The sequence below is a fragment of the Lactuca saligna genome, chromosome 3 (genome assembly GCF_052625555.1).
Source record: "Lactuca saligna cultivar CGN05327 chromosome 3, ASM5262555v1, whole genome shotgun sequence".
Lineage (NCBI taxonomy): Eukaryota > Viridiplantae > Streptophyta > Magnoliopsida > Asterales > Asteraceae > Lactuca > Lactuca saligna.
Window position 1 is genome coordinate 180,830,498 of NC_136419.1, and position 15,500 is coordinate 180,845,997.

Here is a 15,500-nt window from a genome sequence, read left to right on the forward strand (position 1 = left end):
GAGAATGTACAAGAAGCAAACTTTACCTTGCTCCCTTCCATACATGCAAAGATCTCAAAAACCGCTTCTGTTTTCTCTATCCATTGTGATAGAGCCATTATCCCTCCGGATCCATTAAAAGATATGGGCTTGCTATTGGTGAAGTCCTTCAAAGTGCAATCCCCTGAACGACCCTGGTGTTGGCCATTCGTAGAGCTATTTACTCCCCCTCCGGACCCATTATTACTCATTTGTGCCAGGGCTGCTATCACTGCAGCTATTACAAAAGCTATCAAGGCGGTATTATCCGTTGATGGAGGTGGTGGTGGTGGAGGTGTTACGTTGTTGCCATGGCGTGTAGATCTACGAGGCGACATTGTGCTGCTAAAGAAATAACAATGAAAGACCATAAGTCTTTGATGATCTAATTCCGAATGTAAAAGGGTTAGCTATTTTCAGTTTTTCATGATTTAGGTTGACTAACACAATGGTTCGAGTTTGATTCATATTTGGAGTCTTTATAATAGTAGATAAACTCATGAATTAGAGTGATATGCAAAGGATTAATACCCAAAGGAATATTTCATTATATATTAAACATATGCTTGGATTACATTCGAAGTTAGGAAAAATTGACCTTTCTAAAGGTCTCTGATTACAAGAAAGTTAAATAAAAGTAAGACTTTTAGCCGATAACCTATTCTATATCAAAATTTGGGAGTTCGGAAAGTACCACTTGCGATGCGGGTTACGCTTGGAGCTTGACTCCGTTTCTGATTGCTTTGCTCCCATAAGACGCTTGTCAAACGCGGCTTGCTGCTCCCTCATCTCTCTTATCTCAGAGAGAGCTGTAGTCAACTGCTCCTGGAGGGTGTTGGTGTGGAGATGAGCATTTCCCTGCAACATGTCCAGGTGACGGATGTCAGCAGTGTTACCTTGAAACTCAACGTTGACTTCGTGAATCCGGTTCGCTTGAACTTCGGAGTGGTAGGACTGGTTGGCTAGTTTTCCCACCATGACTGGGAGTGCTCGGTCGACTGAACTTCCTCCACTGACCTCGTAGAAATCCCGACACATACCATAAGTAGGACGTAATCCTTGCTGCCGGCTCCAATGGTAAATATGACTTCCCCAAACAGGAGTTGGTCCTTGAAAGTTTCCCCTAAGTGCGGAAGGTTGGGAGACTGGTGGGTTGATTATTTTTGGCTCTGAGTCTGTCCCAGAGTCTTCGCCTTCCTCCTCCTCCATGGGTTCCTCATCTTCTTCGGGGTCCTCCTTTACCCATCCTCCATTGCCCTGGTTTGGGTAGTATGGATCCCCGAGTGGATGGAATCCAACCATTTCGACTATACGAGAATAGGGTTATAAGAATTGTATAATTTTGAAACATGTAAGTCTAAATACGCAGGTTAAACTATTGCATCTACCAAATACTCCTATAGTATTAAAATTTGTATGTTTGATACTAGTGTCATTTTGGTAAGTTTTTACTTGTTGCTCACTACGACCATTCCCCGACATACATTAGTCCGATCTCGGATAAATATAGTTGATCAGACTATATTCGTCGCAAATCCGATTACATATTCCGAGGACTAGTCGTAGTGTCTAACTTGTCTTAATACTTCATGTATAGTTCTAACTAGAAAAAAATGACTCGTATGCATATATTTGTGCTTTTACGACCCAAATAATTTAAGCTAAATGAAACGCGGTTTAGGTGTAAAAACGTTTTGTCAGATAATTTTAGTCCCAATGCATTTATAGTTTGTATATCTTATGTGATTCGATATACTTAGTTCACTATAAACAATGCTCTGATACCAATCTGTCACACCCCTAAACCAGAACGACGTAATCGTTTGAGGGTGGATGACTTCATGTAGTATCGTAACAATTGAATACATAGTAAAGAAAGTAAAACAACCATCATATATATAATTTAAATGTTACATTGTTGCATGATGCTTGTTCAGAAACAAATTACAATATCATGACAAAATGAGTTTTAAACTAACGCCTTAGCATCACTTCTCCAAAAGCTGAGGTTTACCTGTATTACTGAATCCTTGAGAAATACAAGTAGTTTTGAAAGAGTGTCAACAATTAAGTTGGTGAGTTCATAAGCGTTTATGTATAAAATTTGTAAGTTTGGTATAAAATCACTGACTTCCTTATGAAAAATCCAATATTTTTCCATGAGTGTTTAAAAGTTCTAAATCTGTAATGCATTAGTAGTTTTCATGCCTAGAATAATAGATTTATGTATGTATAAAGTCACTAAGTCATTTGATAACCCCGTAAATCATTGTGTTTTTAATACTCCATGTGAGTTTTATAACCATGCTATTGATCCAGGCTGCCTGTAACAACGTTCTTCAGGCGTTGGAATGTTATGACGTTTGTCACCCCAGACCTGCCAGTCTAACTGTAGCTAACAGTTTAGGTGTGGGATTATCGATCCCATATAGATCTATACATAAGTATCACACTCTCCCTACAAGAGATTATGGTATACAATACAGGACTTTAACGACATACTTGAAAGTACTTGAAGTTGAATGTCTCACAAAACTTAGTATCAAATAGATTTACGTATGAAAAGTCCCTTTGTTCTTTCCTTGAGATAGTACTTATAGTATGTAGAATCTCATGATTTCCCTGTAAACTGTACGTCTATACCTATTATAGTTTTTCCAAAAGTGTGTTTCGCTTGTCTGGAAAAACCCTAGTGTAGTGTCGACTTTGTACGTAAAGTATAACATTTATAATGACATCATTGAACATTTATACTCAAAATATAAATAAAGTGTTTGATATTTATATAACATGTTTCATTTCAAAATGAACAAAGTGTTATCGTGATATGTTGTATGAGAACGTTTTCGTATGTTAGTTATAAATAACATATGATTGATTATAACAAAAGTATAGCAAAAGATTTATGTTATTTACACGAGGATAATCGTGTGTTTACTTGTATTCCTCCCCCTAAAAGTGTATAAAAGCATTTGAAAACGTAGTTATAGGGGTATGAACTCACTTGATAGATTGAAGAAGGTGAGAGGAAAACCGAGCAGAACTTCGACAGGAGAAAACAGATTTCTCGGGATTCTAAAAACTCTCGGGAATCTCGGGAGTGTTAAACCTTACTTCGGGACTTGGATGTGAAGAACGGGGCTTCAGGATGGCTTCGGGGGTTAAAACGCAAAGCTTTGGCACGAGAGAGAAGAGAATTGAGCACTTAAACCCTAAACCATCGGTTTCTATTTATATGGGTGAAATCTGAGGTTCACGTCGTGAGTTTGGGTGGCTCACATCGTGAGCTCGACCTGCCTCCTCTCGTAGACTTGATAACTCGTTGATAGACTCTGGAACCCATCAGCCACAGGTTCACGTTGTGAGTATGGGTGGCTCACGTCGTGAGCTGCCTGACAGCCTCGAGTTTTGTGTCCCGAACTTGTAAAATCCGTAACTTCCGCGTATGTGCTCCATTTTCGACGTTCTTTATATCCACGCGTAGACGAGATTATGCTCCACAGCTCTCGTTTAGACTCTGTCGGCTAATTTTGACTTTATTTTTAATATTATATTTTTAACAAGCCGGGACATGAAAAGTCCGTTAAAAATCCATAACTTCTTCATCCGGTGTCCGTTTTCGTCAGACTTTTTACCGTTGCGCTACTATTGTTGAGATCTTCGATTCTCATTTAGGTTATTTCAGCCAAAAATCCCTTGATATCTGTTTCGAGTTTTTAGCTGTCTACCGTTATCCTGAAACTTAGAAAAATCATAACTTCTTCATACGAAGTCGGATTTTGACGTTCTTTTTATGCACGCTCACGGTTTAGTATAACCTACGACTTTCATTTAAATACCTAAGGCTAAAAAGTATTTTATTGAAATTTAAATTTTTACGTTTGCCAGTGTTTTACCGGTTTTGACACGAATTTTCGATCGGTCATATATTCGTTATAACTCAAATTTTAATGTTCTTTATATTTCTGGAAACCTTGACACGATAACTATCATTGTAGGCAACCCAATAGAGACTTTTGAACATTTTATTTTTGACACTAATTTCATTATATCAAAAGAGATTACAGTTCTTGACTTTTTAGGTCATTATATTGATTCGAAATATCGGATTGTCACAAGTTTGATCTCATTTACTAACTTGGTTTGAATGCATTCCTTGTTAAGAATCAACTTATGTGTATACTTGATATAACACCTATTGTCATTTATATTTCCTTACATTTCCGCACCTAACTCTCTAATTATCTAACTCTAACTTATTATTATTGTTGAGCTTTCATGATCCTTTGAGATAAACTATTCCGCAACTATACTTGTTCTAACATTTGTTCAAGTGTGTCTTAAGTTTTTCTCTCAACAACTTCATTTATTTGCATACCTCAAATCCCACTAACTCTAAACCTATGCAAAAAAATGCGTTTAAAGATGCTCAAAATCTTACATGGTCCAAAATAAAATGCAACACTCACATATTTTCACCACCAAGGGTCCACAAAGTAACACAAATTAACCTTTGAACTTGGAGCTTTCTAAACTCCATAGAAATCATGACAAAAAGGGTCTAACTATGCTCAAAATCTTAGCTCTAGCAAAGAACAAGTATAAAGAACTTGAATACTTACATAGCACAAATGTGAGGTTAAGAAAGCTTGTATTATTTAGATATAGCCTTTGGTGTACCAAAAATTCATTGCTTCTACTTCAAGCTTCACCAACATAAACCAAGAACACCAATTGAGATAAGAGAGGTTAAGGTTTCAAGGTTTGGGTTTTCTGGGGATAGAGGCTGAAGGAAAACGACTAACCCTAGAAGTTAGTGTCCTTATATAAGGCTCAAGGCTCATGATTAAGGTTTGGGCTCTTTGTGGCTACTTACGACGTGGAACACGTCATGCTTATCCATTAAACACATCGCGAACAAGGTTTTTTTCCAAAACCCCCATACTCATTTCCTCAAGATCCCTAATTGACCACATACGAAAAACATGCGTTACACCCTCACCGCCAACATGAAACCCTTTCACTGTTTAATAATTGCCTTTAAAATGGCAATCAACTACCGTCGTCGAATCTCAAGAACACCAACCATACCTTTTTTTAAAACTATTATTGAACACTTGATGTGTGTACATGAAAACTCCACCTCCGAAGGCTCTAACACAAAATATTTGTAGATGGACCTGAAAAAACGAATCACAAACTCAAAACAAAGATAATTTAATGAATCCAAATAGAACTAAGCCTACCTACAAATATGAGAAGTTAAACCAATAATTAGCAAAGAATTGTCGAGAAGAATTAAAAAAGAATTCTTAGAACTTATTTATGTTGTGTATCCGTACAAAGAGAAATATAACAAGAAACATGGAACTAAAAACTAACTCCCTTACGTCCCTCTCTTTAACATGCAAAAGTCAAAATACAAGTTGACTAAACTTTTACCTATTTATATATAAGACCCTAGACGTTCGTAATCATATATTAACCTAAAAACATACAACTTGAATTTATTTTTTCCTTTTAATCTTATTATCAATGTCAAGTATCATGCCTACTGTAAAACTTTGTATAAAATTTGTTGAAGTTATGTGATATAGTTTACAACATAGATTCCATTTACGAGTTACATTACAGTGTTAATAAAATATACGGTTTTTTTTGGACAATTCAAAAAAATCAATATTTCCTTTATGGATGCAGTATATTTTATTATCTTATGAAACGCGCATTTTAAGCGCGTTTATTTCACTCTCCCTACTCTTTTAACCTTTTGATTTTAAAAAAAATCCTCTCTTCCTCGTCATCCAATCAGCCGAACCCAAAGAATCCTAAGCCGGCGATCATTCAACCCTCGTTCCGGCGCTCACCACCGTCACCCGCCGTCTCACGCTCCGTACGTGTAGGTCAAGCGACAAGAAGAAGAGGTCAAATTAGAGTTGGTTTTACTTATTTAAGTTTCTAGAGAGTAAGAAAACCTAAATCGAAATTTCTTAAAGGGAAATAAAGGTGAGGAGTTTTAGGGTTCTAGACTGAGGAAGAATCTTTGAGAGATTTGCGTAGAGAGAGAAAGAGTAGAAGCTATTCTCCTTTTTCCGAAAGGTAGAGAAAGAGAGGGAGAAATAAAGAGCGGTTTCCTTCTCTTTCTCGGATTTTTGTCGGGATAATCGGATTGAATCTGTGAGGATCTAAGTTAGGGGTTTCATAATTCAAGTTAATTGGAGGAGGTGTTGTGGGAATTGAAGTTATGGTGTTGATCAGGAATGCAAATCAGTGAGAATTCAAGCTCCGATCTAGGGAATAAAGGTTTCGAGTTATTGAGTGATGGATGTGGATTCGTCAATGGCGTCGTCGTTGGAGGTTGATCATAATAGCAGCGATAACCTTGATACTAATGGACCTGCATCGGAGGAGCAGCTAGATGAGTCTCCGGCTGCGGCCGGGGAGGAGTCTCCGGCTTCCTCAGCTCAGCCGCTGCAGTCTCAAGTTCAGCCAACAAGTGGTAGTCCGGTGGGTGGGCCTAGACATGCGCCTAATTATTCTGTTGTGAATGCTATTTTAGAGAAGAAGGAAGATGGTCCAGGTCCGAGATGTGGACACACCTTGACTGCTGTCGCTGCAGTTGGGGAAGAAGGAACACCTAACTATATGGGACCGAGGCTTATACTCTTTGGTGGTGCAACAGCTCTCGAAGGCAACTCCGCCAACGCTGGGACTCCAACCTCTGCAGGAGGTGCCGGAATCCGTATGTTTCTGCCTCCGTTTTCTCCAACCAGAACTCTTCGTTATTGAGTACTTTTTCCTGAAAAAGTAAAAATACACAATAACGAAAAGCTTTTATTGTATGTTGATTTCAGTCTTCTTTTGATTCTGTTGACACACTAGATTGTAGAAGTTTGTATATTCAGTCACACTAGGACCCAGAATTCAAATTTTCTTTTTCTGGATAGAGATTGAATTAATTAACTCAGGCCATTGATTAAATCAAGGTTAATTGATTGAAGTGAATCTGAAGCTTTTTCTTTATGAGACCTTCAAATTGCACTTCCTGCTACTATCAATGTATAGCAATGAAGTACCAACTACCAAATTGCAAATTATATATAGTATCTAGTTTCTAGTGTTAAAAACGTAAATATTGTAACTACATTCACTCTGTAGGATAAGATTCCATTTTTAATTCATTATAAAACATTCATTCTGACATTTGATTACACTCCTCAAAGCTTGTTTCCATATGTCTCATACCACAGGTCTATCAGGCGCAACTGCTGATGTGCACTGTTATGATGTATTGACAAATAAATGGTCTAGGTTTGTGCCTTTTCATTGCAAGTTTTATTTCCCCTTCTTTTTCCATTTAATGCTTGCACCCAAGTGGATCTCAATTACTTTTACAATTCAATGAGATACCATTTTTTTTTTTTTTGCAGAATAACTCCCTTTGGAGAACCACCTACACCAAGGGCAGCTCATGTGGCAACTGCTGTGGGTACAATGGTGGTTATTCAGGTGTGAATTGTGATAGTTCATATTTCAATAGCTCATCTTTACAGTTTGTGTATTTTCTGTTAGTATATCAACATTTCAACTAAATGTTTTTGTTTAATCCAACACAGGGTGGAATTGGTCCAGCTGGTCTGTCTGCTGAGGATCTCCATGTTCTTGACCTAACTCAACAACGACCTCGGTGGCATAGGTATAAATTTGAAATCTTTAATTCTTTACTTGTACATATCTGCATATGTTGGAAGTTTACAATTTTGCAAATTTGGTAAAAAAATGTTTTTCTTTTTTTCTTGTAGAGTGGTGGTTCAAGGCCCTGGCCCTGGCCCACGATATGGGCATGTCATGGCTCTGGTGGGGCAAAGATATCTTATGGCAATTGGTGGAAATGATGGTGAGTCTTTTTCAGTGTATTGCTTCATTTATAACGAATATTTTTGGGTTCTTTTTTCATATACTAAATGCATACCCTGTTGTTATAAACAGGAAAGCGGCCTCTTGCTGATGTATGGGCTTTAGACACAGCTGCAAAACCATATGAATGGAGGAAATTAGAACCAGAGGGAGAGGGTCCACCACCATGCATGTATGCCTACTAATCATCTTTTCACACACATTGTGGAACTTTCTATTATTCTTCTTCATGTATGCCTACTAATTTTCCTCCCACTTTGATGTAGGTATGCTACTGCAAGTGCACGTTCTGATGGTCTTCTTTTGCTTTGTGGAGGCCGGGATGCAAATAGTGTGGTGAGCAACATGTTATTGCTTTAACTATTTCATGAAAATGTTTACTTACTGTTCAAAATATCTGATTATTGTTAATGCTTTAATTGTTACATGGAAGTCTATGATTCTTAATTCTATAGCTATTAAATATTTTAGCTGCAAGCCTGCAACTATCTTCATTATCTTTTAAAAATTGTAGAACCTCAATGTGTTTAGCATAAACTATGCATAACATAATTTTTTTATTATTGGTGTAAAGGAACACTTAAATGTTTGAATACTCACAGAAAACCACATCAATACCAAAGAAAAGATTAATATTAGTGCATTACGGGAATAGCAACATACTTTCTCTTTTGTATCGATATAGGCTATATCTTTTATACTTATTACTTCTAATAGGTAACCTATTACAACAAGTGTTAACCTGGAGAACCAGTAACTGGTTACTTGTAGAATATTTTTCAGTTTTTTGCTTATGTGCAGTGAACCAGTGATGACGTGGCAATATAATTGCCAAACCAGCATTAAAACATTGCCATATCGTTGCCACATGAGCAAAAAAATAAAAAAACAAATCAAAAAGCAACCTGTTACCAATTCATCATGTTAAAAGTTGGTATAATCAGTAGAAAATCAGAAGAACGTTGCTATTGTTGGTAAAAATGAAAGCATATTGGTAAAAAGGCATAGTATGTAGCTATTACCTGCAATTTTCCCTTAATATCATTCAGGGTCATAGGAATGCTGTCTTTCACTATAAACTCTATAATATAAATATCTGATTTGCTTTATATCATCATATTTGCAGCCTCTGGCTAGTGCTTATGGACTTGCAAAACACAGAGATGGTAGATGGGAATGGGCAATTGCTCCTGGGGTTTCACCATCTCCTAGATATCAACATGCAGCGGTGTGTTCCTATAAAATACTAGTTTTAAGTTATAACTTTCCATGTATTAAGTGCACATATATATGCACACATACAAACATATGGAGTGCTTAAAAAGTACATATGTTGTTCTAGGTCTTTGTTAATGCTAGGCTCCATGTATCTGGAGGGGCACTTGGAGGTGGACGCATGGTGGAGGACTCATCAAGTGTGGCAGGTATGATTTTGACCCTGCATTCTTGTCCAAAAGCAAATTGGAATTAACAGTTTATTATATGGATTATGGCATGACATTACCCTATTTCTATTATATGCTTCTATGATCTTTTCAAATGTTTCTCACTACTTTTTTTTTTCTTCCCTTGGTGTAGTTCTTGATACTGCAGCAGGAGTGTGGTGTGATACAAAATCTGTGGTGACTTCTCCACGAACAGGCAGATACAGTGCTGATGCAGCTGGTGGAGATGCTGCTGTTGAATTGACAAGGCGTTGTAGGCATGCAGCTGCTGCTGTAGGCGATTTAATTTTCATCTATGGTGGTCTACGTGGAGGTAAGAACTAAGAAGAGTGTTTTTATGTCTAAATTCTAATATCAGTAATTCAGTATACTTAAATTTGAATATTATAACATTATACAACTACATGACATTCATGAAGAACCGTATGAGCTTCTAAAAGTATGTTCACAAAGAATTTATGTTAACTTCTCTTTATATTCTCTCGAGTTTGTTACTTCTACTTCGCGTGTAGTGGCGCACTTAAATTGATTACTGAACACAGCTTAACCAAAATATAATCTACACATAAAATTTTGTGTTCATGCTTCAATAGTAAATGAAACTTGATTTTGCTATAAAACATGCTTCCTATAATTTCTATAACACAAGGATTCCGCAGATAATTTGTAGAAATATTTATTCTAAAATTTAAAATACACCTGGTGATTGTATCCGTAGAAACCTTCTTGTCTCTCTTTAGCAAATCTGACCTCAACACATGCTGTTGCTTCCTCTCTCGTAAATTCTTTAGGGTTTCTGATCACTATTTAAATATCCCTTTTTATTGCTCAATCAATCTCACTGTTTCCGAAAGAATCGGATTATTCTATTCTTTCCATTTTCCAAACACATTTTTTTATTTCAACTTTCTAATTTTGTATATGAAAACAGGCACTTATTTATTTCTTTGTTTAACTTATTATGTAAGGGTTGTCACTTGTTACAGAGCTTGTTTTATACTCTAACTTGCAGATAAGTATTAGAGTATCTTGACCAGGAAAATATCAGAAATAATTGCATTTAGGACAAGTTAGCGCTTGTTGCTTACCCTCTGCACATTTATTTGATTTGGAGAAAACTTAAATTATTAAAGGCTAGCATACTGAAATTTCTAATATAAGTTCAAATGCAGTTCTATTTGCAAAAATTTACATTTCTTAATCATTGAATTTAAGAAATTATATATTCACTATTTCACTTTCCTTCCATATCTTTCTTCTAGAAATCAATTTTTGTGCTATAATTGTCAGCAAGATGGCATATTTATACTGTGACAATTATTCCTTCAATTGTCAGGGTTAATACAAGAAATAGCCAAATTACTTCCATTGATTTGTTTATAATGGCATCTTATTTCCATTTCTTCCTAACATGACAGTACTTGAAAGCATCTACCTAATTACAACAATGTCATCCAAATACAAAGCAAATTTCACTGCTATAATTTGATAGATTTTTGCTAATTATAATGTCCTAAGAAGAAAAAAGTTGGTAGTGTACAATGCCATAACTGCATGTCTGCCTAGATTTTTTACCTTGATAAGAAAAATATATTAAAAAATAGGATGCTGTATGTAATACAGTAATAGAAAGAAATAAAATAAAAGTAAGATGATATAATGCATAAACAGCTGAAAGTACATTGCTACTTGTTTCATTGCAGGGGTATTGTTAGATGATCTGTTAGTTGCTGAAGATCTGGCTGCTGCTGAAATGACATCTGCAGCATCACATGCAGCTGCTGCAGCTGCATCATCCAATGCACAGTCAGGAAGGTTACCTGGAAGGTATGGATTTGTTGATGACAGATCCAGGCAGCCCGTTTCTGAATCCGATTCTGATGGTTCAGTCGTTTTGGGGAGCCCCGTTGCTCCACCTGTCAATGGTGACATGTATACAGATATCAGCACCGAGAATGCTATGCTCCCCGGATCAAGGTATTTTTACCAATTAAACTAACAATATGAATGAGGGTAAATAAGTTTATCTTAAATTCAAGAATTAGAAAAAAGTAAATGAAAGTGCTATGCTATTTATTATTGCATTTAACCATATCATGGTGGTGATTTTGCAGGAGACTAAGCAAAGGAGTGGAATACTTGGTTGAGGCATCAGCAGCAGAAGCAGAAGCCATTGCTAAAACCCTTGCTGCTGCAAAAGCTCGTCAGTCTAATGGAGAAGTTGAACTTCCAGATAGGGATTGTGGATCCGAGGCTACTCCAAGTGGGAAACAAATGATAAAACCAGAATCTGATGTTGGAATCACTCCTCCCCCAACTGGAATTCGATTGCATCACCGAGCTGTCAGTATAAAATTATCGGTGGCTTAATGTCTTTTATCTATTTGTTTATTTGTATGTTGACGGTTGAGTGGGTAATTTTGCAGGTGGTGGTGGCGGCAGAGACTGGCGGAGCATTAGGTGGAATGGTGAGGCAGCTGTCAATTGATCAGTTTGAAAATGAAGGGAGGAGGGTTAGCTATGGGACCCCTGAAAATGCAACCGCAGCTAGGAAGCTTCTAGATCGCCAGATGTCGATTAACAGTGTCCCCAAAAAGGTACAGATAATATGATTACTTCTTAGTTCAAATTAAGAAGTGCTTTCATTTACTTTAATTTTTACTGCTTCAATGTTTTATAAAGATGATTCTGTTTGGATCTTATATAGGTGATAGCTCACCTGTTGAAGCCTCGTGGGTGGAAGCCTCCTGTTCGCAGGCAATTTTTTCTGGATTGCAATGAGATAGCTGATCTTTGTGATAGCTCTGAGAGAATATTTTCAAGCGAACCCAGTGTTCTTCAACTAAGGGCTCCTATCAAGATTTTTGGTGATTTACATGGTCAGTTTGGTGACCTCATGCGACTTTTTGATGAATATGGATCTCCATCCACTGCTGGAGACATTGCGTAAGATATCCTTATTACTCTGAAAATCATAATTTCACGAAAGGCATTTTTGGTTTTCGCTGATTCCGGTGGAATTGGAGTTTGAGATTTTCCATTCTGTCACGTGTTTGGTTGAACCCGGTTCTGTCAGAATCCTTCAAATTCCATGTTTGATGGATTTCACCATTTCTAGGAGAGGGTGGAAGGATTTGAAGAACTCAATTCTTTTCTATTAAAAAACCAAAATTCCCTCATTATACATTGAAATAGATAAAAAGGTTAGTTATATTTTTACAATAAACAAAATTGTTTAAATACAAATAAAAGTTAAAAAATTTATTTGATTATTATTATTGAATTCCATTCCATTTCCTGCCAACCAAATGCGTGAAAAATTATGGACCCCCTTTCAGATTCCAATTCTCTTTACGGATTTCCATTATTTCCTGAAACAACATATGAACCAAAAAGCCCCCTAATTTGTGTGACATTATTTGACTAACAATAATTTTTATGGTTAAATTTTCAGATATATCGATTATCTCTTCTTAGGAGATTATGTTGATCGAGGTCAACACAGCTTGGAAACCATTAGTCTTCTGTTAGCTCTAAAGGTACTATTCGCGCTTGTCTCACAGGGAAACTTGATTCTACTTTTGTAACTGGTTGAATTTTGTAGGTTGAGTATCCACAAAACGTTCATTTAATTCGTGGGAATCATGAAGCTGCTGATATAAACGCACTTTTCGGCTTTCGAATCGAGTGCATTGAGCGAATGGTAACATCATATGTTTTTGGTTTCATTGATGCAATTTTACTTGGTATTTGGTATTATGGAATAGTTCATTCAATTCCTTTGTCCTTCCATTCAATTCCATCCAACCAAACTGATGGTGATGGGAACTATTTATCCTGAACAGGGTGAGAGAGATGGAATATGGGTATGGCACCGTATAAACAGATTATTCAACTGGTTGCCACTAGCAGCTTTAATTGAGAAAAAGATCATTTGTATGCATGGTGGTATTGGGAGGTCAATTAACCATATTGAACAAATCGAAAACCTTCAACGACCCATTACCATGGAGGCTGGCTCAATTGTACTTATGGATTTGTTGTGGTTGGTTTTCTAGTTTTCATCAATCATTCAACATTTCAACTTATATATATATATATATATATATATATATATATATATATATATATATATATATATATATATATATATCTTAATTTGATTAATTGGTATTAGTTCTCATTCTGAGTTCTGACCCCAACCCCATCTTTCTCAATAGGTCTGACCCAACAGAAAATGACAGTGTGGAAGGACTCCGACCAAATGCCAGAGGTCCTGGATTAGTTACTTTTGGGGTGAGTCTTGGTTTTAGAATAGCAACATACTTTACAAATTTTACTAATATAACCGATGGACTTCAATTTTATACACTTCTTTACCCATATTAGCAATGTATTTACATTTTTTTTACAACTAGAATTATCTAATCTGAAACCTTTAGTAGCAATTTACTTATATTTTTTTTGTTACTAATAATACCAATATATGTAAAACTTGTAAAATGCTTACAAGTTTCATGTTGCTTATTTGGTGTTATTAGTAATAAAAAAATTGCAAGTACATTGCTATTATAGGCAGGGAGTTGTTAGTACATTGCTGTTCTAGACAAAAGTTAAGTTCTTTCAATTACATAATTCTAGTCTTGGTGAAAAATTATAAATACGTTTGTTACCATGGGTAAAGAAATGCAATGTAAAATATAAAACATTGGTAAAAAAAATCGTAAAGTAGGTTATTTTCAAAATTTACTCTTTTTTTAATCTTGAATCTCCATGAACCACTTGCATATTTATTATCCTCATTATTTTCACAGCCTGATCGTGTGATGGAGTTCTGCAACAATAATGATCTCCAATTAATTGTACGTGCACATGAATGTGTAATGGATGGTTTTGAGCGTTTTGCACAAGGACACCTGATTACCCTTTTCTCAGCCACTAATTATTGTGGTAACTAACTCTTCTGTCTGTATAACGAACTTAAAAGCACGATTAAATTATTAATATTTTGATTTTTTTTTTTTAATTTCCGTGTAGGGACCGCAAATAATGCAGGTGCGATATTAGTGTTGGGTAGAGATCTTGTGGTGGTCCCGAAACTCATTCATCCACTTCCACCTGCCATCTCATCACCCGAAACTTCACCAGAACGCCACATAGAAGACACATGGATGCAGGTACTGTTATTCAATTAAATGACCATTTTACCCCTAACATTCCAAAAACCATTTTCAAACCAGCTAGTCTGCAAAAAACAAGTCTTAAGTAAAAAAAGAAACAAGCCCTAACTTTGATTTATATATTTGTTAGGAGCTTAATGCAAACAGACCACCAACACCAACCAGGGGGCGCCCCCAAGTTGCAAATGATCGTGGCTCTCTTGCATGGATTTAGCTGGCTTTCGCATCAAATATCATATCATGGGAAAAACTTATTATGGGCTCTCATGCTTTACCACTCAAGAGATTTTCAAGGGTCCCACACCACGTAGTTAGTGGAAACATTCTGGAAAAATAATCAAGATTTGTGTTGGAGAAAGAGAGCGAAGGCCCTTTGTACATTGACAAACGGGTATTTGGTTGGTGATAGTTTTTTTTATATGATTTTTGTTGTGGTTGGTTTAGGTGTATGATTGGCTTTGTTTTGGGTTTTTCTTTATTAAAGATGAGGAGGTTGTTGGTTGGTTATATATGTTTGTGTAATATATAGAGGAGGAGGTGGTGGTGTTGTGTTATGTTTTTTTTTTTTTTTTTTTTTTTTTTTTTATTTTTTTTTATTTTTATGTACAATGTAACATCTGGTGTGAAGATAACAAACAACCCTTTTTCTTCCGTTAAAAAACTTACATTTATGAGACTTTTCGTTTCTAAACTCCCATTGTAGTATGTGGTGATCAATGTGCAAATTACGATACTGCCCTTGTTTATGTGGCTTGTTTTCTTTGCACTTGGTGATTGTCAAATGCTTTCGACTTAATCTTGTACATTGTAGTGTTTGTATGTCTTTTTATTCTATTCTTCCACGTACTATTAAATTCTTTTAGGTGTCGGTAATTGAATGCATCAAATGTAATGGTTGCTAAAACATATATTGAGATGATATTGCATAACATAGTCATAA

General features: G+C 36.1%; 1 protein-coding gene across 1 annotated transcript; it reads left to right on the plus strand.

Moving 5' to 3' along the window:
- Nucleotides 1-5,798: 5,798 nt before the first annotated feature.
- Nucleotides 5,799-15,251, plus strand: LOC145037561 (serine/threonine-protein phosphatase BSL3). The gene is made up of 21 exons (XM_078986247.1): nt 5,799-6,760; nt 7,269-7,329; nt 7,449-7,527; nt 7,635-7,714; nt 7,821-7,915; nt 8,008-8,107; nt 8,202-8,271; nt 9,062-9,163; nt 9,278-9,359; nt 9,514-9,693; nt 11,084-11,357; nt 11,495-11,723; nt 11,807-11,977; nt 12,088-12,326; nt 12,835-12,919; nt 12,985-13,083; nt 13,226-13,425; nt 13,601-13,676; nt 14,195-14,330; nt 14,418-14,557; nt 14,691-15,251. Exons 1-21 carry the CDS (start codon nt 6,340-6,342, stop codon nt 14,772-14,774), a joined length of 3,003 nt encoding a protein of 1,000 aa, XP_078842373.1. The 5' UTR covers nt 5,799-6,339; the 3' UTR covers nt 14,775-15,251.
- Nucleotides 15,252-15,500: the final 249 nt, after the last annotated feature.